This window comes from Strix uralensis, chromosome 7 (genome assembly GCF_047716275.1).
Source record: "Strix uralensis isolate ZFMK-TIS-50842 chromosome 7, bStrUra1, whole genome shotgun sequence".
Lineage (NCBI taxonomy): Eukaryota > Metazoa > Chordata > Aves > Strigiformes > Strigidae > Strix > Strix uralensis.
In genome coordinates, this window is record NC_133978.1 from 37,422,530 (window position 1) to 37,449,992 (window position 27,463).

At 36.2% G+C, this 27,463-nt stretch overlaps 1 protein-coding gene across 6 annotated transcripts in view; it reads right to left on the reverse strand.

The window, feature by feature from the left end:
- ATE1 (arginyltransferase 1) overlaps window positions 1–27,463 on the reverse strand; it is an 86,352-nt gene that overhangs the window by 47,398 nt on the left and 11,491 nt on the right. For 2 of the 6 annotated variants that reach the window (XM_074875448.1, XM_074875447.1), the window contains exons 7-11: window positions 26,591–26,719; window positions 25,426–25,554; window positions 14,685–14,717; window positions 8,126–8,307; window positions 3,310–3,409 (exon numbers count right to left, since the gene is read on the reverse strand). In XM_074875448.1, coding sequence (XP_074731549.1) covers window positions 3,310–3,409; window positions 8,126–8,307; window positions 14,685–14,717; window positions 25,426–25,554; window positions 26,591–26,719 — 573 coding nt within the window. The remainder of the gene's footprint in view (window positions 1–3,309; window positions 3,410–8,125; window positions 8,308–14,684; window positions 14,718–25,425; window positions 25,555–26,590; window positions 26,720–27,463) is intronic. The other 4 variants (XM_074875452.1, XM_074875449.1, XM_074875453.1 and 1 more) reach the window with 2 other exon arrangements.

The window sequence follows — 27,463 nt, forward strand, 5'->3', positions numbered from 1 at the left end:
AATAGTTCAACAAAATATCATATCAATGCCTTGGACCTCCTTCGAGCACACAACATAACTAAGACTATCTGATGCAGAGGGGAGAAGCTGTTACTATATACGGCCTGGCCACTAGTATATATGATCACCTATTACCAATGCTTTAAAAAAATCATGTTAAGACTATTACTTTACATCCACAAAAAAGTTAGACTCCAGAAGAGAAGTCTAAAATTTGCATTCCAAGAAAGTACCCATGCAGAACAAGGCTTTAATGCTTGCTGTTGGATATCTATACCTCCAATCTAGGAGTCATGTATATTTAAAACCAGAATATCCAGCTATGCTCTCATGTGCACAACATTAGTGCATCAGTCTTGGATTGTAATGCGAGTACAACAGTTCATTGGACAGATCCCCAATTACTCCGATCACGTCTCGTACAGAACACTGAGCTGTACTCCACGCAAAATGAAACACTGTCAAACTCCTTAAATCAACGTCATAAAGTCACTGTGCCCTTTACATCCCAATTCAATCAGCAGGGAGACAGCTCTTTGGTACAAACCAGTAGTCAAGCTCAGGCATCTTTGCTAGAAGTGGTCTAGTACTGCGTTTCCGTCAAAAATCAAATGCAAACGTCAGCTTCGGCATTTCCACTGATCACAATCTGTGACTAGAAGGAAAATTTTCAAAGACTTCCACAATCTTGTGACTTCACTGTAAGTAAGTATAGCATGCACGTGTTCTTCATAAGACACTGTTTATATAAAGAAGTGATACTGTGCCTAGCCCCCAATTCTAAACATCCTAGGACAAATAATTTGCAAAGAAAATTACAAGCAGAGGATAAAAACCAGTGGTTAGCTTTTCAGCTCATTCCTTTTCTTCCCTTAACTTGCTTGTCTGACATCAGTTTAACAACAGTGACCTACAAGCTATCATTCTTCCACACTAATATCATTAAGGGAAGGGAGCCTCTAACATCCGTATTACACTGTAATAAAGCAAAGTCTTCAATGTGTAATGCCTCTAAGTCAACCAGGCATTACTGAAATTATTTAATCCACAAAGTCAGTACTTACCCACCCTACTTTACCACTACCAATCACTTCACAAGAGTAGCAGCAGCATTATCCAGACGCATTTAAGAGCTTAGTATTAAAATTTGTTTCCGGTATACTATTTCAGTGAGGGTGAAGTGGAACAACAGAATTAATGTCAACCTGATTTTCAATTGCATTACATTTAGCCACTTCTAAAACAAATATACACAGGAAAAGAAATATAAAATAAAATAAAACCCCTTACAATTCATTTATTAAATTATTACTCTCCCAACACAGAGCGTTACTTACCTGCTACTCTGTGTGTTCTAAATATATATGTATAGGCTTTCTTCTTCTCCCCTTCCCCTGCCCCAGTAATTCTCATAGTGGGCCACACTTAATTACTTAAGTACATCAACATGTATACATTTCTGGAAGACTAAAATATATATTCTACCAAATCACAGTCATAACAAATACTCATTAAGTCTAAGCAAGGGAAGAAAAGAAGCTTTTGTGGAAAAAAAAAATTTAAAAAGTATAAATACTCCCTCTATAATTTATTCAATTTCCATTATTTGAGAATGAAAACTAGAAGCATCGTGAGAAGCTTATATTCTTGATGCAATCACTTTCAAATAACAGCACAGGCCTAACAGGATACCACATTATAGCAAAAAATACAAATGTATAGTGACTACTGAGGTTAGCTCCGTTTTACAGCATTTAATCTTCATATTTAAATAGTTTGCTATTTATACATTGGCTCGTGTATGAGCTTTGCTTAATCCATGTATACAAAGTTCACGTTTTTATTAAAACTTACTACAAGCAGCTGAACCCAGAGCTTCTTAGCAATGGTATCTTTCAGAACTGGGACACTTTTTGCCATTATAGTCAGATTTGTTTCTTTTCTTTTTTTGCCCTAGTAAACCAAATGCATTCTTTTTACAAGTCTTGAACAATGCAGGTTGTAGAATAGACAAGGTATGTTAAATTTCAGTGTCTCAACATGAACAAATCATCCCAAACTTTAAATATTTCCAATGAGTAGAGCAAGTAATCATAACCTATGGTTCAAGCTGGTGATACGATTGCCTTTAAGATGATTTAGATGACAGAGGCAGTGTCTTCCAACTCACCCATTTGCTTCCCTCAAAGTTAATATTCTCTTTGGCCAGCAGATGTAGATGATAAACTCAAGCTGGCAAAGGGGGGTGAGGTGGGGAAGGACAGACAAACATCTTCTAACAAAAGGAGAAGGATGGATTTGTTATTTGTTATTTTCAGAAGACTGAACCATCATGGTCACCTGTAGGGTAGGCCACAAAAAAGCTGAAATGGTTTTTCCTTCACTGGCATCACTTCAATGAGTCTCACAATTTTTTGGCTATTTGAAAACTAGCTGAAAACACTGCAGATTTTAGCACATTTGAGAAAAAAAGAAAAAAGAAAAAAGAGAAGAAAACACTGCACCTCTTACTCTAGATTTCACAAGCTTTGTATCTTTCCACATCATTATCAGATATATTTGGTTACATGTAAATATTCAGCAAATATCTATCAGTGTTCTGTACTCTGAAATAGTATCATAATATTCAAAAAGCAGTGATACATTTACAAAGAAATACCACGTTCACAAGACCTAAAAAACACAGAAGAGACACCCCTAGGCACTCAGGTCTAAACAAAGTTGAAGCTAACAGGGGTTACAAAGGAGGTTTGGTGACAGAATGGTTATTCTAAGTGTTCTGTGTATTCTCCTGACCCTTTCAACAAAAATCTGCTACCTGGCTCAAAATGGCTCCTAACCTAGCTTCTCACTGGTTTCATTGGCAGAGCAGGTCCCCTACCTCTAACAAAAAACAAAGAGGAAAAACCAAAGTACAGCCAAGCCCATGAGGGCATGTTATCACTGCCTAGAGTCACTAAGCAACAGTTCACAAATATGCAAACCTAAAAAAGAGAGAATTTTAGTCTATTGGAAGATAGACTGTAAACATGAGATAGCCAGGTAACCAAATGACAAACTATTATCTGACAGCCTTGAAAACCTCTCCATGTGAGCTGCTTTTAAGCCAACTTGTAATAAATACCACATGCAGCTAAATTTAAAAAAAAAATCCTAAGCCAAGTTAAATAGTAACCAACGTTCAAATTTAACTATATAAAGTCTACATTAAAATCCAAAATGACAATTACAAAATATTATATTACTATGAACACTGTCAAATGCTTTGAATAATAGTACACTAAGGAAATAAGTAAAAACCCACTTTACCTTGTATCTCATTTTGGGGCATGAATGAATGTAGAAACCCATATAATAAAAACAGAGATCAGGAGCTTTTTCATGGAGTTGCCTAGTAAAAGCAATTTCCCTGTGAAAGGAAAGAAAAGACTAATTACTTTTGAATACAATTCTTACATTCATTTTACCTCTTCATATTGAAATATTTTACAGCTACCTGGCTCTTGACCTAGTTAAAGGACTAGACTTCTATCAAATAAAAAGAATGAAGATAATAAACTCTAAACTAATGCTTTAAAAAAACCCAAAGATAATAAACTGAAAATAAATGTTTAAAACCAAACAAACAAATCACCCAAATACAAAACACCACGTCAGGTTTAAAAATACTTTCATTTTTGTGTTTTGTCCTGCCAATTGACTGACTTGAAATTCAAATAAAAGTGACTAAGGGCCTCTTAACAGGTTTCTTCTTCATATTCATGTACTTTGGAATTCTACAGAAATCTGGCCCAGCTATTGTACACAGGCTGGCTAACGTGGCTCAGGAAAACATCGGAGTATTTTTAAAAGTCAAGCCTCAAGGATAAGCTTCTTGCTTGTTTTATTATTTGCGTTCTAGCAATTTACATGTGAAAACATCCCTCTTAACGCAACAAAAGGTATTTTTCACCCATTCCATGTTTGACTGTATGATCTTCTCATTTATTCTGAAAGAGCACTGTCAACATATTCCAAAGCAAGTTTTTTATTTTATTGGTACAAACATAGTAGTAGTATTACAAAGTTTCAGCCACTATTTCCACTATAATGCTCATTATAACAACATTTGTAACTTTGCAGTTCACTTTTGTAACAAATTTGATAAAACATGGATGTTGGTTCTTACCTTCTTATCTCCTCCCCATTGAAAGTAGGAGCACATGCATTTAGGAGGCATGTACAAATACTGGGGTTTTTTAATCACTTAATATGAAGTTAGTAATAAGGATGTTTAAATGTACTGAAAACCCAACATTTCAGCTGCATGTAGTTAGCTGAGACCATCACGAGTTCATTATAACTCTGTATCTATATCCATCCGTTCAAAACGGAGAATGTCTAGAAGTTACTCCATATCTGAAAATCCAGGTACACACAACAGATTCCCAAAATGAGATTTATGAACTACCAAAAACGTACAAACATGCACTTCATATACATAATTTTTAAGACATGGCATGAAGTTAAGCAATCTTACCGTTCCATGCTGATCATGCTGGACCTAATCAAAGAAATACATTTCTGCAATTCAAAAAGCTGGAACACTACAGGGAAAAACATTATCTTTGCATTTCGAAATCTCTTAAACACTCTTTCCAACTGGGCTACACTATCTGATCTAATAAAACAAGACGACTCAAAGTGAAAAGAAAGTGAAGCAAATAGACCATACTGTAACGAGGTAAAAATTGGGCTGCAGCAGCAAGTCTTACCACGGGCCACAAAGCTTTGTGCAAGCAAAGTGTATGTGATGCCAAAGCTAGCTTGCTTAGAACTACTGCCAGTGCCTTCCCGTCTACTGCGGTCCCAGCGATATCCCCTAAGCAAGGACCCTTAACTCAAGTTCTTGCTCTATCGTTCATTTACCTATTCAGTCAACCCCACTCCAGGCAAAGCTTTATTGAGGGGATGGTAAAACATGCTTCTCTTTCCACTTTTCAGGAGTGTGTGCCGTGATCCAACACAAGAGAATCTTCCGACTCCATCATTTTACACCAGGAGCAGCAATAAGGTGTCACTGTGTGGCATAAGACACATCTACCTGCATTCATTCAGCCTAAATCTTTCCTGTGGAAAAGGGACTACAGACTTGCAATTACCTTTATGCAAAGCTTTCAGTTATGATACACATCTAAAGAGTTATGATGGCTGTTAGTGCTTGGCAAGAGTAGTCAACTAGTGGGGAAGACATACTCATTTCATGAAAGCAAAATTCAGACTTAGTATTTCAGTGCTACATAACCCAATTCCAAAAGAAGTTCAAGTATTTGCCCTACTAAATAGAGATTATGAATGCTATGCTTGTCTACTATTCACAATTTTAGGTAGTAGGGGGAAGGTTTAACTCTTTCCTGTAAATAAGAATAAGAATCACTCAATATTTCTTGATGATTTTTTTTTTCCTTTGGTAAAACTGGCATTTCACAAGTAGCTGCTTCTCCCCTCATTCTTTACTTAAACACCTACATATTTCAAATGATCTTCAAATCCCATCCTTTCTACGACTCAGCAGCAAAAATTCTCGAAGTAGTATGAAGTGGAAGTGACAGCACTGCAATGCAGTTTAACCTCCTTGGAGTAAAATTGGCAACAGCTTTGAAGGTATCAGATTCCTCTGCAACTTCCTAAGTCCTAACTCTCAAGTTTTTTTTCCCTTTTTGAAAGAAGAACAAGGTTGGCTCCCTCCAAGACTGTTGGGAAATCATTTTTATTGCCTTAAATGCTGCAGAATTTATAAGCTGCTTTTTCACTAGTTGAGCCACGCACGCATGTTGCGCCGACAAAGTTTTAAATTTATTATGTAGAAAATTTAAAATCATTTCAAGAATTCAAAAGCATGGATTATGTCAGTCTAGTATTACATAAAGTAATGTGATATGTACAAATACGGAAAAACAACTCTTAGGAGGACTTAGTATTTTATGTTATATGCTCACCTTGCATGGAAAAAAAATAATAAGTCTAATTTCAAGTATCTAGCATACATAATAAAATACTTCTAAAAATCTAGACCACTAATAGACAGGAAAAAAATCAATTCTAAATCATAGGAATTCCAACTTTTTTTCTACATTTGTTAATTCTGATTAATTTTATAAAATCACCAGTGCCACCGAATGCCTCAGAAAAACGACAATTCAGACTTTTAGACATAGACCACTGGAGATGCTACAGCAACAGCTACATTAATGCTCATGATGACTTTGAAGTTAGCCCTGATTTGCGCTGGAACTGGAGAAAATGACATCCAGACATCCGTTCTGACTAAACTCTTCTATGATTCTACAGTTTCTCCTTCACAAAGGACCATTCTAGAACAAGGTGGGGAGCGCCAGCAGAAAAGCAATGTTATCAGCTCTTATTAAAGGTGACATACTCAGAGAAATTGCACCTTAGGACTTAACTGATCTAAGCTTACCAGAGAGCAGGGGGAGGTCCTGCTCTCTCCCTCCCCAGCCATCCTCAGCTGCACACTGTGGCTCCATCACAACTCTTGCACCAGCTCTGGTGTTAACAGGTTCTTCACTGAGCCAACTCAGCTCGCTAACCAGGTTGCTAAAGCAAACAGTCTTCTGCTCAGTAAATTAAACTGCCTAAATATATGGTTGCTAGAAGCCCAGCATAGAGCAGAGATGAAGAGGAGTGATTGCAGCACCTCATTTCAGCACCAATAAACCGTTAGACTGATGTCAGAAACTTAACAGTGAATTTTGTGGGAAAACCCCTTTGACGTACACATTTGAACAACTCATGTAAAGATTATTCAGAAATCACAAAATTCACCACTACAAAGAAGAATACACACAAAAGGAGAATTAAAAAAAAAAAGATTCTTAGGAAATCAAAAGATCCTAATCAAGATCTAAACAAATTATGAGTGATTAGGCTTCCAAGGGATTAAATTGCACATAGTTTATTAGTTAACACAGAAGTATATGAAGTAACTGTGGTAGGAAGAGTTTTCCTAAAAATAATGTTTGTACTTTACATGTTTCAAAAGTCCCATCCTTTTACCCATCCTGGTGGGTAACACCAAACAACAGCTAAGAAGCTCCACCTATAGAGAAGATGCCTCTCAAGAGGATGCCTTGGAGAAAGAAGCTGGATCTCTCAGTTCTAGTGCTTCTTTCATGCCTGAAAGAGTGTAGCGCAAATCTCAACAGGTAAAGACTTTTGCTAGAACTTCTCAGACCCAGGGAAACTTAAAAATAGACATGTCTGGCACGAGGTTCAAACCCAGTTGCTTCATGAGAAGCTAGGAACACCACATGTCTGTGACCAGTTTACTTCATGTAAACAGAGAAGCAAAAAAGCTAAGAAAAAAAAAATGAGATGCACAAATATTTCCACTTGTTTCGGGGTTTTTTCCTTATAGTAATAAAGGAATCATAAAACTGCTTATGGAAGAAAAACAGTAACTTGCAATTTAGCATACAAGTCTTGTTCACAGTAAAGCATTACTCACTATTCCTAATGTCTTACAAGACTAGGTTGATAGTTAATTTAAGGCTTTAGATTCATAGGATTACTTGCTCCACCAGGCTTTCTAAAGAAAAAGATAATGAGATTAACATACCTGAAAAATATACTTGGTGCTAGTACACCAGGAGACTACTAATTCAGAAGACAACGGTTTTTATGTACTCTATTATTTATGATCTCAATGTGCATAAAACTATAAAAGTGATTAATTTCATTTAGTGACTGAGCTAAGAAAAAGGTCAAAGGAAAAATTATTTCTATTCAAACAAAAAAGGGGCTTTTCCTGCTGAAACCAAGCAATACTAAATTATTTTCAGGGGCAATAAAAACTAGGTATTTCGTTTCTGAGTGGTTTCTTAATCTTTAAAAGTCTTTAGCTAACTAGAAAGATACATCCCTATTCAAGGATGACAATTAAAAATTTATTTGGAATGCAACCAACCCTAGAGAATTTTAAAAAAAAAAAAGAAAACAAAAAAAACCCCTTTGCTAGCAATAGTTTTACCAGTATATGTTTAGACTGGAAATGAAAGCTCGAGTTTAGCAACAAATATCAATTCTTACTACTACATCTAACCAGATAACAAAAATGTCCTCTTACCGTAATGCAGAGTAGACTCCCAAAGATAAGAAAGAATAGTCTGGATCATAGTACAGATAGACGGAGGACACGCAGTAGGGCAGGATATCAATTACACCAACAGCAATTATCTTTCCATCCAGCCAATACTGCTGGTGAAAAGAACCATAGCCACATTCTGGTCCATTTGGTGCATTCTCTGCCTAAGCAAAAACAAAAGAGGGATGTAATTGTCTGACAGGAAGACGTTCAGTGTAGAAACGGTTTTAGAAAGAATTTTAACAAAAAAGTAAGTACTGTGACAAATTATTCCTGCTATCCATGTTTTGAAAAAGGAAAAAAAGAATTTGAGAAGCAGGGAAAACAATGTTAGTTCACTGTATCATTTGTGACCTTTGCTGTACTCGAGCTCAATGAACTTTACATATCACGCATCCCAAACACAAATCTGCAAATAGCCTCCGCCATCTAGCATTTATAGTACTGACATGATAAAACAACATGATTCATCAAGTTATTAAAGCCTTATTACATGCAAACAAATTCTGCAGATACTCTTTTAATCTGACCTATTTACTCTTCAACAAGTGACGAAGCCCAAAGGCAGACAGGTGAAATGCAGACGTTTCACTACGCTGGCGCTTCCCAGAGCAAGCTGTCACTGCCCAGTTCCTCCAACACTTTCTGTCACAGTGAGGACCCTCCTGTTTCCCTCCCCCATGCCCCCAAGTACTGGAAGCACTTTGGCCACAGAAATTCAGTTTCTCAGAGTGGCCATTAAAGTTGCTTGAGAAGAGCATTTACAAGACAAACTGAATAGCATACTCTTTATGTGAGGTTTACTCTTTACGTGAGATTTACTCTTTATGACCAACAAAACATCTTTTATCTAAGAACCTGGAACTCTGTGTTGCAACAAAATCTGTGGAATTTCTTTGTCAGCCCACATCAGAGCATCTTCTGCAAAAACACTGAGGAACTCGCTATTGTTGTGCACTGCGGTTTTGGATGTGCAGTGAAGTATGTCTCCGGATGGGGTAAAGCACCTAGAGCCAGAAACTGATGCTTCAAATAAAGAAGAAAATGATCTCCTAATTTAAACTGTATTACACAACCAACTTTGGCATGCCATTTTCTCCCACGTCAAGCTTACTTTAATCCTGAATTCCACTGTGCTCAACTTAATTATCCATCTAGTCATGTTTTTCTCTGCATTGCCAGATCTTCAGAAAGCTGCTTCTCACTCAATAAATCTGACAATATTGCCTACTATTACCAACTGGTTTGCATTACAACAACAGAAGGTGGGTTTAATCAAGTATTTTGATACAGTAGCGCAGACTGAAGAGATGATGGGCAGGAGAAGTTATTCTAATTGGTACCACATGTGTCAAAAGAAATCAATCATGTGAACAGAAAAATCATTTCAACTGACTTACCCAACCAGTAAGTCCCAAAATAAAGGCCATATAACAAATTGTTTGCATTTTTATACAGTTATATAGCATAAAACTAGATATGGAGCCGCAGATACTGTAAAAGTGAAACAGTCAAGCATTTGAGAGCTCAATCTGCAGTACACAAGGATATTAGACTTGGATATTAACATATTAAACTGGGTTTCTTCTCATTCAGGTAAAGCCTACTTATTCAACAGTTATGGTTTCATACAATCCTCTAAGGATTTCTCAGCACAGGTTAAGTTCTCTTCTCAGCTACCAGGGTGCAGCCAGTGACAGAAAAAAATGAAACTTCTCCTGCAAGCCAAAGGGAAATGTGATTGGTAATATAACACAGACTCGCTTACATAAGTTTCAGTTAAAACAGATTTTCTTTCTTTATCAATAACTCATCATATAGGATTTAATGAATGTTTAAAAAGATAGTCTAAGCCAACACGGAAAAGATTTTCACTCAAAGAAAAGTCTTCTGAAGTTAAATGAATGCTATGTCTACGTGTGACCCGAAACCTCCAAACAGCATCACATGGGTTCGATCACCAGACCTCTGCAAACTGAAGTAAGAGCATCAGTTAAGAACTTCTAGTAAAGTATAAACTACAATTATTTCATTAATGCATGAATGTCAGTGAAATGTCATAAACATAAAAGAGCTATGTTCTATAACAAACATAATAAGCACAGCACTGATTTCAGGCAAAATGTTCAGGCATCTCCATTACATTAAGCAAACATTTTTAAAAAGAGTAACATTTTCCTCCTCCTTCAAAAGTTTTCATACAATGTAATCCTTTGTAATGCTTGTAAGTATTGTTTTCTCCAATTTCTCAATGAATACTTGGCTCCTTTAACTTGATTTCTTATGCACCATCCAGGCAATTTGACATGAAACAGGTCTAGAATATGAAACATTTCCCTGAAGCAGGTTATACCATTTCACACTACTGACATGTCCACCTGGGACCGTGTTTGCCAAAAGTGATGTAAAATATACCTGTGACATCAGGCGAGCAAGCCCCACCAGAAAGGGCTTACCTTATCTATCTGAAATCATACCTTAGCCCTGGAATCAATCCAGAGGGACCAATTTATTTAAAATTAACAATTTATACTCAAACTTCAATATAATTAATTAATACAACCTGATGATACTGAAACAATCAAAAAAATAAGAACTAAATCCAGGACAAAAATTAAAATTAATAATTTCCTCTCCAATGTTTAGACTATAATGCAGAGCAAAATACCATATATCCATCACGTTAATTCTACCTGTCTTTCTATTCTGCTAGCTAATGATTCTATGAACACATTTGTTCATATTTCATAACGCATTATTAAAATTTAAATATTTAATAGTAACTGGTATTACATCTTGCCCCAATTAGTACACCTCAATGTAATAACCACTTATAACTGAACTTCAGTGATGGTGAAAGCGCTCAATTTTCTTCAAAGCACATTGGTCTTTCTCCGTACTTTTAAGAGATGTTTCACTACTTTGTTATTATTATTGTGGAAATTGCACTTGTTAACTCAAGTGCCAGACCAGTGTGCAACTGCAGACAGCACTGTACACTCACTTACCAAAAATGGGTCCTGACCTTACCAACTGCATGATTATTTTTCTCTGGAAGGTTTCACGAAATTTCCTATTTTGAACTTTTCCATTTTACCCGCTGCTGTGGATAGAGGGAGGAGGAAGATATGAAATCCATGCTATCCCTTACACAAAGGAAAAAAAAGCCAGGAAGCCCTTGACTTCTGCACACCAGTGGAAATTATTTGCCAAATAAGTGAAATGATTAATTCCAGCAGTTCCTTTCCCAAAGGCACAACCTACCATATAGGAGATTTCTATCTCTTGGTTAGCAACATATTTCCTTTTCAGTACTACATCCTCCTTTCATTAGGGAATAGTGGAGATGCTGTGAAAGCAGCCTACAAATACAGGTTGTGTCAGCAGAGAGGTAGCACTGCATGTTTTCATGACAAAAAGCCAGCAGTGCATTCTCAAAGAAAAAAAAGGCCAACAGCACCCTGGGCTGCACCAGGCAGGGCATTACCAGCAGGTTGAGGGAGGTGAGCTTTCCTCTCTGCCCAGCCCTGGTGAGGCTGCATCGGCAGTGCTGGGTCCAGTGCTGGGCTCCCCAGTACAAGAGAAATACAGACTTACTAAGGCAAGTCCGTAATGGCCACAAAGACAATCAAGGGGCTCGAGCATCTGCTGTGTAAGATGAGCTTGAGAAATCTCAGACACTTGAGCCTCAAGAACAGATGACACGGGAAGGTTTTATCAATATTTATCAACCCGATGAGAGGGAATGAAGATAAGGGAACCAGATTCTTCTCAGTAGTTACCAGTGACAGGACAAGAGGCAATGCGTGCAAATTAAAACACATGGAATTCAATCTGAAGGAAACAGGATTCAACTGAGAAGGTGGTCAAACAATGGCACAGGCTGGCCAGAGAGCCTTGTGAGGTCTCCATCCTTGGAGATATCCAAAACCCATGGTCCTGGACAGCCTGCTCTAGCTGACCAGTTGGACTAGGTGATCTGAAGAGGTCCCTTCCAACCTGAACAATTCTGTGATTCCATATCAAAATAAATTAAATCAACTCATTGCATCAAAATGTAAGACACTCTCTACAGAGCTAACTTCTGTACCTTGTTGGACAAGCATAGTATTTGAGCCATACTCTCAACTGTCTAATCAGGACAGTGATAGTAAGCTTAAAATGCTAAAAAGATTAGTGAAGCTGTGAAGATAGAAGGGACTTCAGTAGCAAGAGACTTTGAGTATCACCATGTGGACACCACGGTGATGTCTACACTACTATAAGAAAAAAAAGCAATGTGGCAAGACCTCTAAATGAAATGAGCTTTGATTTAGTCCTGAGCAGTGCATCGAATGTGACTGAAGTATGACATTCTACAGAAGGTGATCCTGGGAATTACAGACCTGTAACAGTATCATTTGTTACTAGATTTCCTAGAAAAATAACACATATGAATAAACCAAATCATGCAGAGCAGAAGCTGATGTGCTTTTCAAAGAGAGAAGATCTAGATTCACAAACATCTTTTAGTTCTTTAGAATTCAAAAGCATCTCAAAATGGATGAGAGGAAAAAGTAAGAACAAATGATCATTTACATAATGGAAAGCAGCTCACGTTCCATCGTGCCGGATCTGTTCTGTTCCCCACACTGATAGGTGAATCACTTAAGACTGAACAATGTTGCATCAAACCGAGCTGATGATTTAGAAGTATTCAGGATGGTTAAACAAGAGCTGAGTGTAAATAACTGCAGAAAGATCCCGTAATACTGAGTGATTAAAAAGGCAGAGAAAATATCCAAAGTTCATAAATGAACGGAACATAAATGCAAGGGGGGGGAAAAAATTCTGCTATATAAACATCCAAAACAATGGGTATAAATTAGCAATTATCTCAAAAAGAAGAAATCATCCATTTAATGCTTAGCATCAGTCAAGATGGAAAAAGACTAAAGAGCAATTAGAAAAGGATTTGAAAACAAAACAAAATCGTTATTTGACTGCATAATACCACGGTGCATCTGAGTGCTGAGGCTCGTTCCAGCTGTTGTCTCGAGACGACATGGAACAACTTGGGAAGGACAAAGATAGCTATGACCATTAGTGACACCGATACCACCACTGGCCCAGGACACCCCCCTAATGCGCTGAGCACCAAAAACTAGGAATCACCCTGAGGAGTCCAGATTTCCCCTGTGCCCCTCTGCCATAAATACTCTCACCTTGGCAACAACATGGTACCAGGCCACACGGGGTTTTGGCTAAGCCCTTCTCCGGTACTGAACTGCACCTCTCCAAACAAGGTAGTATTTCCCTATGTTAAGTGGCAAAATGGCAAATGTTTAAATGTAGCTTCTAAGACGAAAAGATTAATGAAAAACCCCCAAACAGTTCTCTCTATATTATCCTGTTTATGGCTAGAAAACTGCCTAGTTTTCTGCTACTACGTACTGTATCATTTCTTTTAAACTATTTATTTTTTGTGCCAGAGCCCATAGTCAAAACAGAAACTAAACAGAATAATAAAATGAGGAAATAAAAAAGACAGGAAGAGTTTGGGTGTTCATACTATTTGCAGCTAATAACAATATTAAAAATTCAAAAAAATTACAAATTGAAATCATGTAATGTTTAGATTTTATTTTAAATTATTTTTGTTCAAAAGAGTAAACAGACTACACACTACTAGATTTGCTTGTGGCAACTGTTTCAGAATAAAGAATTTCAAGAATCCCTTGGCCTCTGATATACAACCCCTTTTATTTAACTTCATCTAATTGAAGACATCTGTAGTGGTGCCACACAAAATTTAATTCAAGCTCTGAAATGTCAATAAAAAGTGTCTGTAAGAAACAATACTGGTATAAACCTGGCAGGGAAGTGTGCATCAACATCTACGTAGCCATACAAAATTAAGAATATAATGGCAGTCTGCTGCCTGAGTTGACGAGGTGATAAAAGCCCTTTTCCTATAAAGTCTAATGAGCTCTATTACTCTTCAGCTTTCAGGAATGTAAAGGCCAGTGGACTCAGCAGAGAAAAGCAACAAACTCTCCACACATGGATTCATTCAAACTGCCACATATCAAATTACTAGCGTAATTACTATAACCTGACAATTTCATTACAGTCACGCGGTACTTAACTCTTTAAGACTAACAAGAAAGACAGTGGAAGAAATCCGTAGCAGTTTGCTTACTTGAAATGAAGCAACAGCCTCTCCTAAACTTTTAACTCAGACTGTAGTCAAATACAAGTTTATCAAGTTTAATAATACATTCTTTTCTTTCATAGAAATAAATCAAGAACCAAAAAGACACAGCACTTTCTGCTACTGCCTCTTAATACAGGGATATGAAATTCAGTGGTCGCTTATTATGCAGCTTATTGTCCTCAGACTCCTTTGAAAATACAGTGCTAACTTCCTTACCAGTGGGTGATGATACAAATACTGTGACACCCATCTATACCACCTATACCATAATGGTTTGCTGTCTACAGAGAGTAGAGAGGAAAGAATACATTCATTTCAAAACTCGCCTCTAGAACGAATACATACCTCCAGAGGAGAATCACAGAGGAATCGTGTGAACTGCATTGAGATAGATTCATCAGAAATATGTGCCCAAGACGACAGGCCAAATATGCAAAGCAGAAAAAGAAGAAAAATATTAGCAGTACTTCGGGATACAATGAGTCAAATACACTCTTTCAAAACCGTATCTTTGAAAGAAACCGTCAGATTTTAAGAGTTAAGATAAAGTTTCCATAAATTCCCACATTCTATATTGTTTAGAAGTACAAATAGATATAAAAATTAACTATCCAAAGTACTTCCTTTCTATAGAAGATTTTAAATGTGATGCAAGAGAATTATCATCTTCTAATACAGATCTGTTTCTGGTGTCCTTTATTTTCCCACCATTATACTGATACCTGCCCCATCACTAAAGCAAGGGGGTTAGGGCCCTCATACCTATTAATATAAATTAAGGCTATTTACATGCAAAATCATAACCAAGCCTGTTTTAAGTCTAAATAGGAGGAAGGAGGAAAAAAAAAAAAAAAATCAACTTCCTGAAAGTGCAAGCATTTTCAAAACTCAGTTCTTTACTCAACACAAAATGATGTGGTGCAGATAATCAATCAAAAAGGCAAGGTTTTAATGATCTGGAGCTTGTTCAAGATTCTAAGAGTAATAAAATGTAAGAGTTAGTTATTTACCATCATTTACTTATTTGATGCAAATACTTCCTTATTGGTTTAATTCCACATTAAGCATGTTACAAAGTTCTGGTATGTATTTAACCCTAAAACATTCCTTTGTTAAAAAACAAGTATGTGATACATGGTTTAATTTCCCCTCTTGTAATAGCTGGGTGATTAATAAGTCAGCAGTTCCAAAACTGCAAAGTAAGAGTAAACAAGAACTTTTAATTAAAAGTTTGATAAAAAGAATATATATGGACTCCTATAAAAACTTGACTGTTGTCAAGAATTCTGTGAATTTCTAACATTAAAGATTACTCTGTTTAAAGGGGAATACAAAAAATGGGTTGATTACTTGTCAGTTTTCCCACTTTCCCCAGGGAAGGGGAGGAGAGGAAGGCAGGCAACAATACGAAGTGAATCACTGACCTAGGACAGAGTTCCACATACAGCCTAAGTAATTAAAACTCTTTTCTCCAGAAGGTGCTATGAAGCAGATTTTAGCAACAAAAACACAGCCTCTGGTAGACATAGATCAATCTGCAAACATTAACTGGACCATTCTCATTGTAGCTCAGAGTGAACACAACCTTAACCTTCTCTAAGATTGTGTCTCTAAGTGCATCTGTTGACATTAAAAGAATCAGGACTTTGCAGAAGTTGTATTTCAGACTTCTCGCCCCAAAACACATAGCAGTAGCTGATCTATGGATGAGTGGTAAACTTTTGGACACAGGCTTTACGGAAGAACACTGAATTTGTATGAGGTGCTGGTGAAGACAGGGAATTGTGCATTTCCTATAATTAGCCATTTCAGATCTAGTCACTACCACTCTACTCAAAATTTGGAAAAACGAATGATGGATATTTTAATTAAATTCCAGAATTTTTTTTTTTATTTGGTGGATAGGGAGAGAACAAGAGGAGGGGGGGGGGAAACCCAGATAATACTTAAAGAGAAAAAAAGTAATTCAAAATTTGAATTATTGACTTATGTTCCCATAAAAAAAGAACAGAGAGTTACAAATTCCTACACTGCGAGTGCATCAGTCCTTACAGCCAGTGATTTTAGTATGTGCAGGCTTTAGAAAAAATAAACCATGTGCTATTAATTTTTATGTCAGAAGACCCCCAATAGTTCTTAATCTGTAACTTTAGCTTTATAGTGCAAGTTAAACCCTATGGGTGAGAAAACTGAGCCAACGACACTTTTCAAATAGTTTTATCCCTTCTCCAGGCTCTGCTGTACAATCCCTTGGCTTTGGGGGTGAGGGGGGAATTTTTAAGTGTACCTGAGCACAACTGCTGCTTGCTAGGGAGTATATACTGTTACAACTATTATACCACTGGTTAGGAAAAAAGAAAAAATTCTTAACTGCACTTGAATTTGTATCACAATCTTATGGGGGAAAAAAACATTGCAAGTCTTGTTACATATTATTTCACCTGTTGATACTTGCTAAAGTTCTCAGGTTAGATAATTTTCTTAATAAAGTCCTAGAAAACTTCAGAAGACTCTGAACCTTCTCTAGAAGTCAATTAAGAAATAATTACCCAAAAGCCCAATAATTTTTTTGTTATGGGTTTGTTGGGGTTTTTTTAAGGGAGAATTTAATTGACACATAGAGCTGGAAAATTTAATAAATATTTCAGATCCACTGACCTCTGCTGTTATCTTCTCAACACTTACTCTCCCCTCCCAACCCTAAATCCACAGCACTTTCATCATAACCTAGGAATATACTTTTATTATAGTCTATACATTTATTTAAACTGAAGTAAATGTAAGATTCAGTTTCTAAATTAACAAACTCACCTAATATTGCAAGATTATTATGAACACAATTCAAAAATGTTCCAATAAACCATGAAAGAAATACAGTCAGATGCTGGTGTTGCATGTAAAATAACGCAATCTGTCACACAAGCAAAATTAAAATTTGTTTCACAAAGTCATGCTTTTCTAATTTTAATTTCAAACTGAATTACAAAAACCTTAGTCTTTCAAAAACTATATAATATATATGAAATCCACAACATTTTTACCTTGGTACAAACTATTTACAACTGCCAGAAAGAACCAACAGAACAACGGGAAATAAGTTTAAACATAATTAATAAAACTAAGAGAGGAACACATCACTGAGAATTAAATCAAAGGGGGAAAAAGGCAAAGAAATAAAAGGAAGGTTTGGTTCAACCCAAAGGTACTTGCTCAAGTAAAAGCACATGCACAGGTTTAAAAAACTGTAATAAAACTAGAGTGTTAACACCTGCTTCCTTTTATAGGTGGGGGAAGATATTCAGATGCTTTGGATGCTAAACCAAAATGGGTTCCACCTGGTAGCTCAGTAACTTTCTGAAAACAGGGGCTAGTGATGTCACACAATGACATCAAAGTCTTCTCAGGAAAACACAGCTTTAAGCTCTTACCATCAGTAGCTGTAAAATTAGCTGAGATTTTCAGTTCGAAGATATCACATAAAGCCATTCATTTATAATTCTCCTTTTGACAGTACTGAACTCTGCTCATATTTGCAATTCACTGTCAAGCAAAACTGAGTATTTGCCCTTTTCCTTTCAGTAAAGAAGGTGTGAGCAATGGATAAGGGATTTGGGCCCTGATTTTTATTTTTTTTTTTAAATCCAATCCCTGAATGGAATTAAAATAAACCGAGGGTGTTGGTTGGTTTTGGGGTTTGTTTTTCACAAAGGTGCCAGGTTCATAATAAAAATAAGAAATAATGTTATGACTTTCCATACAGAAGACAAGTCATACAACCTACAGTTCCAGTGTAACACCTTCGTGTGTATCAAAAGCAAGTTTATTCTGTCTTCCCTCCCCTGTTTCCAAGGCCAACATAACGAATGCTTCCCCATCTTGGGAACTAGAAGTGGCCAGACAAATCTTTGTGTACCCACTAACAGAAACAAGCCACGAAAGGAAGGAACATTTCAGAATTACAATTTCAATTCCCTTACGGAGTGAAAAAAAGTCACTGTGGCTTTGTCTGCTAAGAAACTTACTCTCAAAACAATGGAGATTTGTCAGTCTTACAGTAAAGTTTTTTTAATTTTGGATTTACATGGAAAACTCAGTGTCAAAAATCAGGAAGAACAATGTAAACTGGGATGCAAAAAGAATCTGAACTGAAACGATATGACTCTGGACAAGTTACTTAATTGCCTCGTTGCCTAAATTCTTTGGCTCTTATAGGCATTTCAAGAATAAAATCCATGAATCCATGGCACTACAGTCATAAGGGCCACACAAGTAAGCAGAAGGAATCAGACTGATACAGAAGTACTAGCTGTAAGTCTTTAAGTTCGCAATATCAGAGATGTGAAACGTGAGCTCACTGCAGTGAGATGTTCTGCCGCGGCAGCAGCCGACCACGAAGAGCCAATCATCAGATTAGCGCTGCCATCAACTGAAACGATAAAAGAACTAATTCAAGAGCGTTATAAAAACATACAGCTGCCGAGGCAACCTACAGAAGGTTAAAAATAACCACAGAAGCTATTGATTTTTTTAAGCATTATGTCACTAAAAAATAAAAAAAAAAAAAAGAGGAAACTAGGCTAGAGGGACGTAAAAGTTTTTAACTGGCTGCTGATATCAGCTTTCGAATTGATCGGGACGTGCTCCTTGGCATTTCCCAGACTACTCACTCAGTTTGCTGTATTAGTTCAAGTGGATTTCTGGGAGGCAATTAAAAAAAAATGGGGAAGAAAAAACCCACTACACCTATTTCAGTAATTTTTTGCACCTTTTCAAACAGTGTATCTTTTGTGTGTTTTGAAATTCTTTTCTTCCAAGACAAATATTTAGTTAAGCACAAAGCAAAGAGAGTGTCCAGCTAGCTTTGCAGAGGGAACAGACACACATACTATTTTTCTACAAGTTTGTCATTATAAAACACTTAGGAAAAGTTAAATAAAACATTTGCTTCAGAAGGTTTAAACAGCAATAAAATGTTCACTCTTGCTCTTTCTGGAAACTACCGTAGAATTTTTATGATCTTTTATGGAAATGTTTTCTAACTTGTGTAGCTGCCACATAGCTTTTTTCAGTTACACTTCAGCTGTCTTTCTTAAAGACAAAGACTACTGTAAAAAGACGAAGCCTAAAAATCACATTAATGGACTAGATGTATTGTATCAGTGTTTTAAACCACTAAACAATCATTAAGCTCTCTAGAGAAGAGGCAGGAAGAAAAAAATGCTTAATTTCAAACTTCTATATGACAATATGTTTTATGTAAAACTCAGTTTAGAATGATAGGCACTAATTTTTTTAACAGAATAACTGAATACAGCTAAAGAACTAAACTAACTGAGAGCTTTTAGATATATACGTGTGTGTGTCTAAAATATGCTGACAGCTTCTGAAATTATTTCAAGAAGCATTTTAAAAAAAGACAACATCGGGTCAGAAATTAAATGCTTCTGGTGAGATGATACTTCATTAAGAAAAACTGCTAGAGATAGACCCTATTCCATAAAAATTAGCCACTGATTACATCACTGGGATCAAAAAATTCCTTCTTGGGATGAAAAAAGGCCAACAAGAAATGCTTTCACTGTATTCATTTCTTTTAAAATTCTTTGCCTCCAGAGCTACCCAGTTCCACATCTGTATCTATCATTTAAATACCAAGAAATACACTCTGACACTTCATATAAAACACAAAAGACATGCAGGTGTCAAAATGTTCTGAAACATTTACATATGTATTTCCACATACTTTGTTAATCATCCTGAAGCTGGGGTAGAGTTGGCTCATAGCATCTTCCAGGTGATTTATATTCTGCAAAGCCCTCCCTGCATTTCTTAGACAGAAACACAGGTATTTTTGCTGTTGAGCAAGAGTTAAAACATTTGCAGATATGGATTGCTCTTAGCAAAGCAGAAGACGAGCCAGATCTATTACTAAGCTTCCTCAAATCCAGTGTTCTTGTCTGAAGAGCCAGCCTATGCCCTCAGACCTACTTACTGTTTCTACCTTGTTATCAGATTTTTGTACTGTAATTCTACAAAGCTAAAGCATAAAATACTACTTGGTCACTCTCACAGTCTTCTGTTTCTTGAAGTAAAACCAGAATAACAGACAGCAGTACATATGTAAAAGAAAGCTCCCTCCACTAGCAGTGTCTAGCACCAGCACTGGATTCAATTATCAAAGTATTTCTGCCTCTTGGGATTACACAAGACATAGAAAGTTCATTCTTCTGTCTTATTCACAGATCATCCTTCTATACATTAATCTACACATTTTCTCCCAGAAATATAACCAAATTGTATTAAAAGTTACTCAATTAAAAAAAGAAAAAAAAATACAGGTTCCAAACCCATGGTTTATCCATTTCTCTGTGCATGAATTATTACAACAAAGCTATATTATGATTTATTCTAATTCTTGGGACAAATAAAGAAAAAAAGGTGGACAAACCTCCATTCATACAATTTGTTTGCATAACTATGGTACTTTTGATCTGCTGATCAGCGCTATAACTTGTGCTCCCACTGATCTTTCAATGGTAATACAGGGAAACACCACCTGTTCAATGAAAGGATGCTCAGCCTACGACCTCCTCTCTGTTCATTACAGAAGTCTCCCTTTTTCAGTTTTTCTAAGCTTCCATGATTTCAATTTTTTCATTATAGCTTGACTGGTTTCATAAAATAAATAACCACCACCCAAGCAGAAAAAACCCAAACAAGTAACTTGTAAACATGATAAATAAATCCTTGCAATTGATTAAATTAGTGGCTTTTTGTATGTTACAGACACAGAGCTTCATACTAAACATGATTACAGTCTTCCACTACTTTTGGGAGAGAAAAAAACAAACAAAAAGCTAGTGAATAATAGCTCTATGACATTGGGAACAGTACACGACAACTACAGTCTTGGACCTGAGATAAAAGTCCACATACAGTACTTCCATGAAGGGCCAGAAGAAATGCATAGAATGTGACAAACACTAAAACAGGTTCTTCCCTTACACATTTTCACAGCTTCCAAAAATGAGCAGTTCGCAGACTTGGCTAATTCAAGAGTAGCCTTGGATAAACTTCTCCAATAGACAATGATACACCTATTTTCCATCATTGTATCTCACCTCATTCAGAAGCTATTTATACTTTACCACTTAATAATCTGTTGAGGTTCCCCCTAATTCTTCTGATATTTTTCCAACAGCTCTTTTTAAGATAAGAGTACATATATTACTAAAACAGTGGATGACTATTCATTTACATAGCAGCTTAATAAGGTTTTGTGTTCCCACAGAGAAAAACTGAAAAATCAGTTCTTCCACAAGACTATTTAAGGGTAAGTATTATGAAGCAACCTTTAATTAGAAAATCGTTTGCTATGTTTTTCCTGAGGACACCAATTCAATTCAATAAAAACATGCTGACATAAATATTCTTTGGTGCCAACAGCTTTGCATAACATCAGGACTTGACTGCGCTCCGAAGCACAGACAATCAGGTCAGTTTTTACAACTGAATTCCTGTAGCAACCAACCAAAGCTTTGAGAGTGTTGAGAAGATTTCTAAGGGAAGTTCAATTTATACCAAACTAACAGAAAAGGGGATAAGCAATAGTTTAAAAGCCTATGCAGAAAACAGTTGCAGCTTTTACGTCAAGATGAAAATAGATTTAAAAAATTTTCACATGCAAACTAAACTGGTTTTAATTCCAGGAACAAGGAGATACTCAAAACTGTTCCCAGCATATTAATTTATTTGGAAGATAGCAAATATACTACCTTACCAAATCCTCTACTCGTCAGTGAGAACGGCACTGAAGACTGTGATGATGCTTCCATAAAAAAAATGCAAGTTTCATCACCACAAGGTAACACCAACTCTAGGACTTGGAAAAAGTTTATTCCACTATGTTCTAATAAAAAGCAAGGTAGAAATTTCAAACAGAAGTCACTGCCTCAATCAGGAAACAGTACTGCATCACCAAAATGCATTGCAGGACTCTCCCAAGCAAATTCTCAAACTAAATTCTTTTTAATGAACACACGCTATCATTAATGCTATTGCAGTCTCCATCAGAGATGCAGGAGAGGAGAAAGTAAAGAGGAAAAGGCAAAAACCAGAAAGACTCACTGTCTTGAAGGGCACTGAAACACCAGTTAGCACTGGTCTCAGAGTGGCAGCAACCAGAGAGTGCCTAGAAGTTCAGAGTAATTTTTGCTGTCAAGTATTCCCTAGATTCCCTGTCCTGGAAATCATCTATTCCCCCTTCTTATATAAAATCTTGATGAAAAGATGTACATACATTACATAGATGCAAAAAGAGGGCCTTCTTTCACACTGTTTGAGCAGTAATCAGCTTCATGGTTCACATATCTTCTGTTAATATTGTGAACTGTTTTATAACTTTCCACATTAGTGGGTTTTTTTTTCAAATAATTACCAAAATTCTAAATCTATTCCTAAAATTGCCTTTTAATGTAATAAGGTTAATATTAAACTAGTCTAGCAGCTAATACAGGCAGACAGTATATTGTAATGCCAACAATCTAAGAATATATTCCAAAAAGAAGTTGTTAATATGTCCCATAACAGTTTTTGTTGGATTCTGAATTTAAATATAGGCAGGTTTCTGAATATGAAGTATTCAGCCAAATATAAAATTAAATACTTTTCCTAAACTAGAAACTTTCCAAACACAAAAGTGTGCAGGACTCCCTGAAAAGGTGGTTCATCCACCATACACAGATACATTAGCTTGCACAGACTAGAAGCTAAATTTAATTTTTAGATGCAAAAAAAAATTCCTGGATGTTTGCCAGTTTAAAGCCCAAAGCAGACTTGTTACTACCCTGATAAAAAGCCCTGTGTATAGAACAGAATTTCATTCTACCTTTACTTAAAGAACTGCTTGGCTCCATAATGTCTGTATGATATATTAAAAAGTCTGAAAAAGAGGAAGAAAAAGTTTGAGGTCTTTCAAAGAGCATTTTCCAATATTCCTCTCAATAACTTGGATCAGTTTTACCCTACTTGGTATCTGTTCTTAAAAGTGACTCAGATGATTCTCCTCCCACACAGATTCAGTATTTAAAAAAAAAAAAAAAAAAAGAAAAAAGTCTTCTAATCTACATCAAAATACATTTTGTGTATTCTTCAGTTTATGTCCTGCAGGGATCAAATACAAAATGCTTTTGATTGAAATGTCTGAGCTTTACTGCCTAATAACTGTGAATAGAAAGTCCTTCTTAGCCAAACAGTCACATGAACACACAAGATAATTTACTAGTGCTAAAGAAGGACCTAAATTAAAACCCATCAGCATCAGGCTGAGTTTTTACATCTACTAGAAACTTCAGAGAAGGCTTTATGTCTCCCCTGGAATATCATACTAAGCCTGCACAAACATGATGCCAGAGAGAGAAGATAAAAGGCAGAGCAGGGAAACACCTATGGCAAGTAATAAGGAAAAAGAAGAGGATAAAAATCCATAAAGCTATTCACAGTATGAACAGAAATACTTCTCCTTCCTATTCAAGAGCAATTCCCACGATAGACTTTATACTTTTAAGGTGGTGGAAACCTGAACTGTCCTTAACACATCTGTCCTTTCCTAGACTCCCTCAGTTAAAAAACAAAGTTCCATGGGTGATTAAGGCCACTGAACCCAAGTCTACACCAAACCATGTACTCTGACCCAAACAGAGTTTGAATTAATTGAGAGGTAACTGCTATTCAGAACTGAACTGCAAGCAGCCATAGTGATTTTGCTCTCAATTCTTCATGATGTATTAGAAGAAAAAAATCCATCATTTTAAACGAAGAGTAAGCATATGAAGTTCTTATCACCCTCTCTGCAGCAACAAGATTTTCAGAGCAAATGCATGGTGGAATGTATGTTATATCTAAGCATTAGGGCTGATATACATTTATCGTAACAGACAAATCAAGTCCCTAATCAGGCCAGGTAATTCCTGGTACAAATCTAGTAAATAGCTCAATCTTTCTTGGCATGTTTCCAATTTTTACATTATTATAATTAACCAAATTTATGTCAGCAACAATAAAAAGGGCAGAGACTACTACTTATTGTTATGAGTCCTATTATTTTACAAAACAAAGTGAAATAAATTTTATGGCTTTCCACAGTAGCATTACAGAGATCTCACAAAAAAGCTCTCCTTACACTCTTTTGAACTAAAGCCAGAAATTATTATGTGGTTCTGTTATTCTACCTGGAAAGCAGCCACAGCTTGCTAGGCATCACTCCTGCAAGTATTGAAGCATTGTTCTCTAGAACAGAAAAGTCTGACTAGATAGTTGATCAATACTGGAGTCATACATCTGCAGTAGCTAGAAATGACAGATCTGAGGTAGCAGTTTTATCAATTCTGCTAATGAAAATGTTGTGCCACCTGCCAGAGAAATGGAGAACTGCTGCTTGTTTAGAACACCACGAGTACTTTTCTTTTGGTTACTAATTATTAGATTAGGATTAGCATCCTCTAAACACCATTTTAAAAGCAGGCTTTATTCTTATGCAATGGACTCGTATTGAATCTCAGACAATCAGCTGCTGGGAATATTTTTGCACTATTTCTACTGCAAAGGTGAGTTCTAATTGAGAGGTATGCTTAGCACTGAAATGTGGATAAACTGAGATTTTTAAAACCTTCACCTGTTAAATTAAGAGAGCACAAAAAATTAAGGAGAAATGCCGAAAAGGTAGCAAACAGCTTTAAAGCAGAAGATACTTTTGACATCAAAAAAGCACTTCCATACCATTATCCCACTTCCAGTGGAAATCTCAGTCCCAGACCTCTTTACAAATTATGTACAAACAGCAGCTCTATTTCACTCATTACTAACATTAGTTTTTTTAGTTATGATGGTGCATAATCCCTCTCTCTTCAACTCAGTTTTCCCTGGGCTGAAGCCTGCAACAGAAGCTTGCTAAAAGCCACAATGAAACTCTCCCAAATGGAAACTCCAATATTTTAACATTTAGAATCACTCTAAGAGACACAATTCTCATCATTTAGCCACGTATTAAAAAAAATGTTTTCATAAAGGTGCATGCAGTGAACTGTACCTCATTTTCGCCACAGTCAGAAGGTGTATCCTTGTGTATAGCCATCTGATACTTGGCAAATAAAGCAGCTGATTGGTTGAAGGATGATTTGAACTGGGGGTCCTCAAAGGAGACAGGTACTAACCTCACCTTCAGAGCAAGGAAAATACAAGCATGCTATTTTGAGTGCATATAATCAGATAATATGCTTCTGAAGGTAAGGCTAGTGAAAGATCTCCTCCTAGCCACTTCAAAGCCTCTGAAACCAGTTTTCTACTTTAAACATAGTAATAAGAAAATCCCCCTACAGGAGAACCTGACAACACTAAGCTTAAACTGACTGTTGATACTTTCATTACATGATAAAAATTGCCTAACACTAGAACACTCCAAAACATTAGTTTAGTCAATCTATTTTTTGACCAAATTATTTCACAAATCAACCACAAATTTTATTTTCACTGTACAGTCTCAAGGACTTTTAAAATACATTACTATTAATGGCACATCACTCATTCTCCCAGTTCAGCAATCGCATATTCTTGCTACATATACTTTTTCTCCAAACTCCTGAATTTTTTTCTTCACAGTATTAGAGAGATAATATGTCTGACAGCTAACTATTACACACCACCTGGTCACTACAAGAAGCAGTAACGATGTGTAATTTAGAGGGAGTGCACACATTACTTCTTGAGGGGCTTAAATTGAAAGCAAAGAGGTTTATACAACTTCTGTGAGCCTTAAACCAACAATTCGTATGTGTGATAAATTTTTACTCACGTGTTGGCCCTGATCATGCTAGTTCCTCCTATGGAAACATTCAAACCAAAGCCAGTGCAACTAGTTATCAGGGTAAGCGTCCAGCTGGTTTTAGTTCTTATGAGATTTGGACTTATAAGGCCCACAATATCTACCTCCAAAAGCCTCATCCTCTCCATCTCTTACCCAATTGCATACCCATGTAACTTCCCTAACTTTTCTGTCTGCTGTTAAGACCAAATATATGTGACACGTAGAAAGAGATATCAAATGAGTTTGCACTTTCAGGATGTTGATTTTATTTGATACGGTATTTTATATGTTCCTGAATATACAATGGATATAAAATCCACATTTGTTTCTCCTAGAAACAAGACACGTTACATGTGCTGAGCTTTGCATAAAATTCATTTGGCCTTCTGACCTGATTTATAGTTGGTTTATCAGGTGGGTCCTTGTGAATAACCATCTGGTAACGTTTATAGACCTGGTAAGACTCCTGAAATGTGGCTTTGAACTGTGAACTTGGTGGAGATGATCTCACCACCCTCACCTTCAGAAGAAGTTAAACACATTTGTTATTACAGTATCATGCAGTAACTATACATTTATACATATACAAATATCACAAGAGAGATAAATTATGACTTCCTGAACACAGGCCCTAATAATTAATATTAGACTGAGCTCAGTTTAGGCTACTGAAGTCTTTTATATTTACACTGAATAACATACAAGGTCTTCAAACTACAAGTTAAGATAACTAAAATGCTTATAGAAGAACTACACAAATAGTTTTCTGGAAATAACACCAACAAATGGTATGCGGATCAACTTTTTTAAAAGATTTTCTGTACTTTTTAAAATCTTCTCTTGTAGTTTCACACTACACTGTAAAATAATTGAAGGACCCATGCATTTGGAAAACTGGTATTTGTGCTCTTTAGATAAAGACTATGTCTTTATTGCAATAATCCCAAGGGGATTTCTAGGTATGTTTCAAATTGAAAAAGGTAGAGAAAATAATATTTCCCTATTCGATTACGAGTTAATTAAAATAGGAAGTTACCCGTCTTCTCCACCAACATCCTTAACACACACAAAAATAAAAGTATTAAAAAAAAAAATCTATATATTAAAAAATGTTTTTAGTAAAATGATTGCTTCCTAACCAAAAGAATGGTATCACATGAGCAACAGTGCATTTCTTCTCAAGCATATTTAATGACAGGTTCATTCCCAAAAACACATTAATTTTCAGTATGGTTCTGTTTTCACAAATTCACTGGTCCTGATC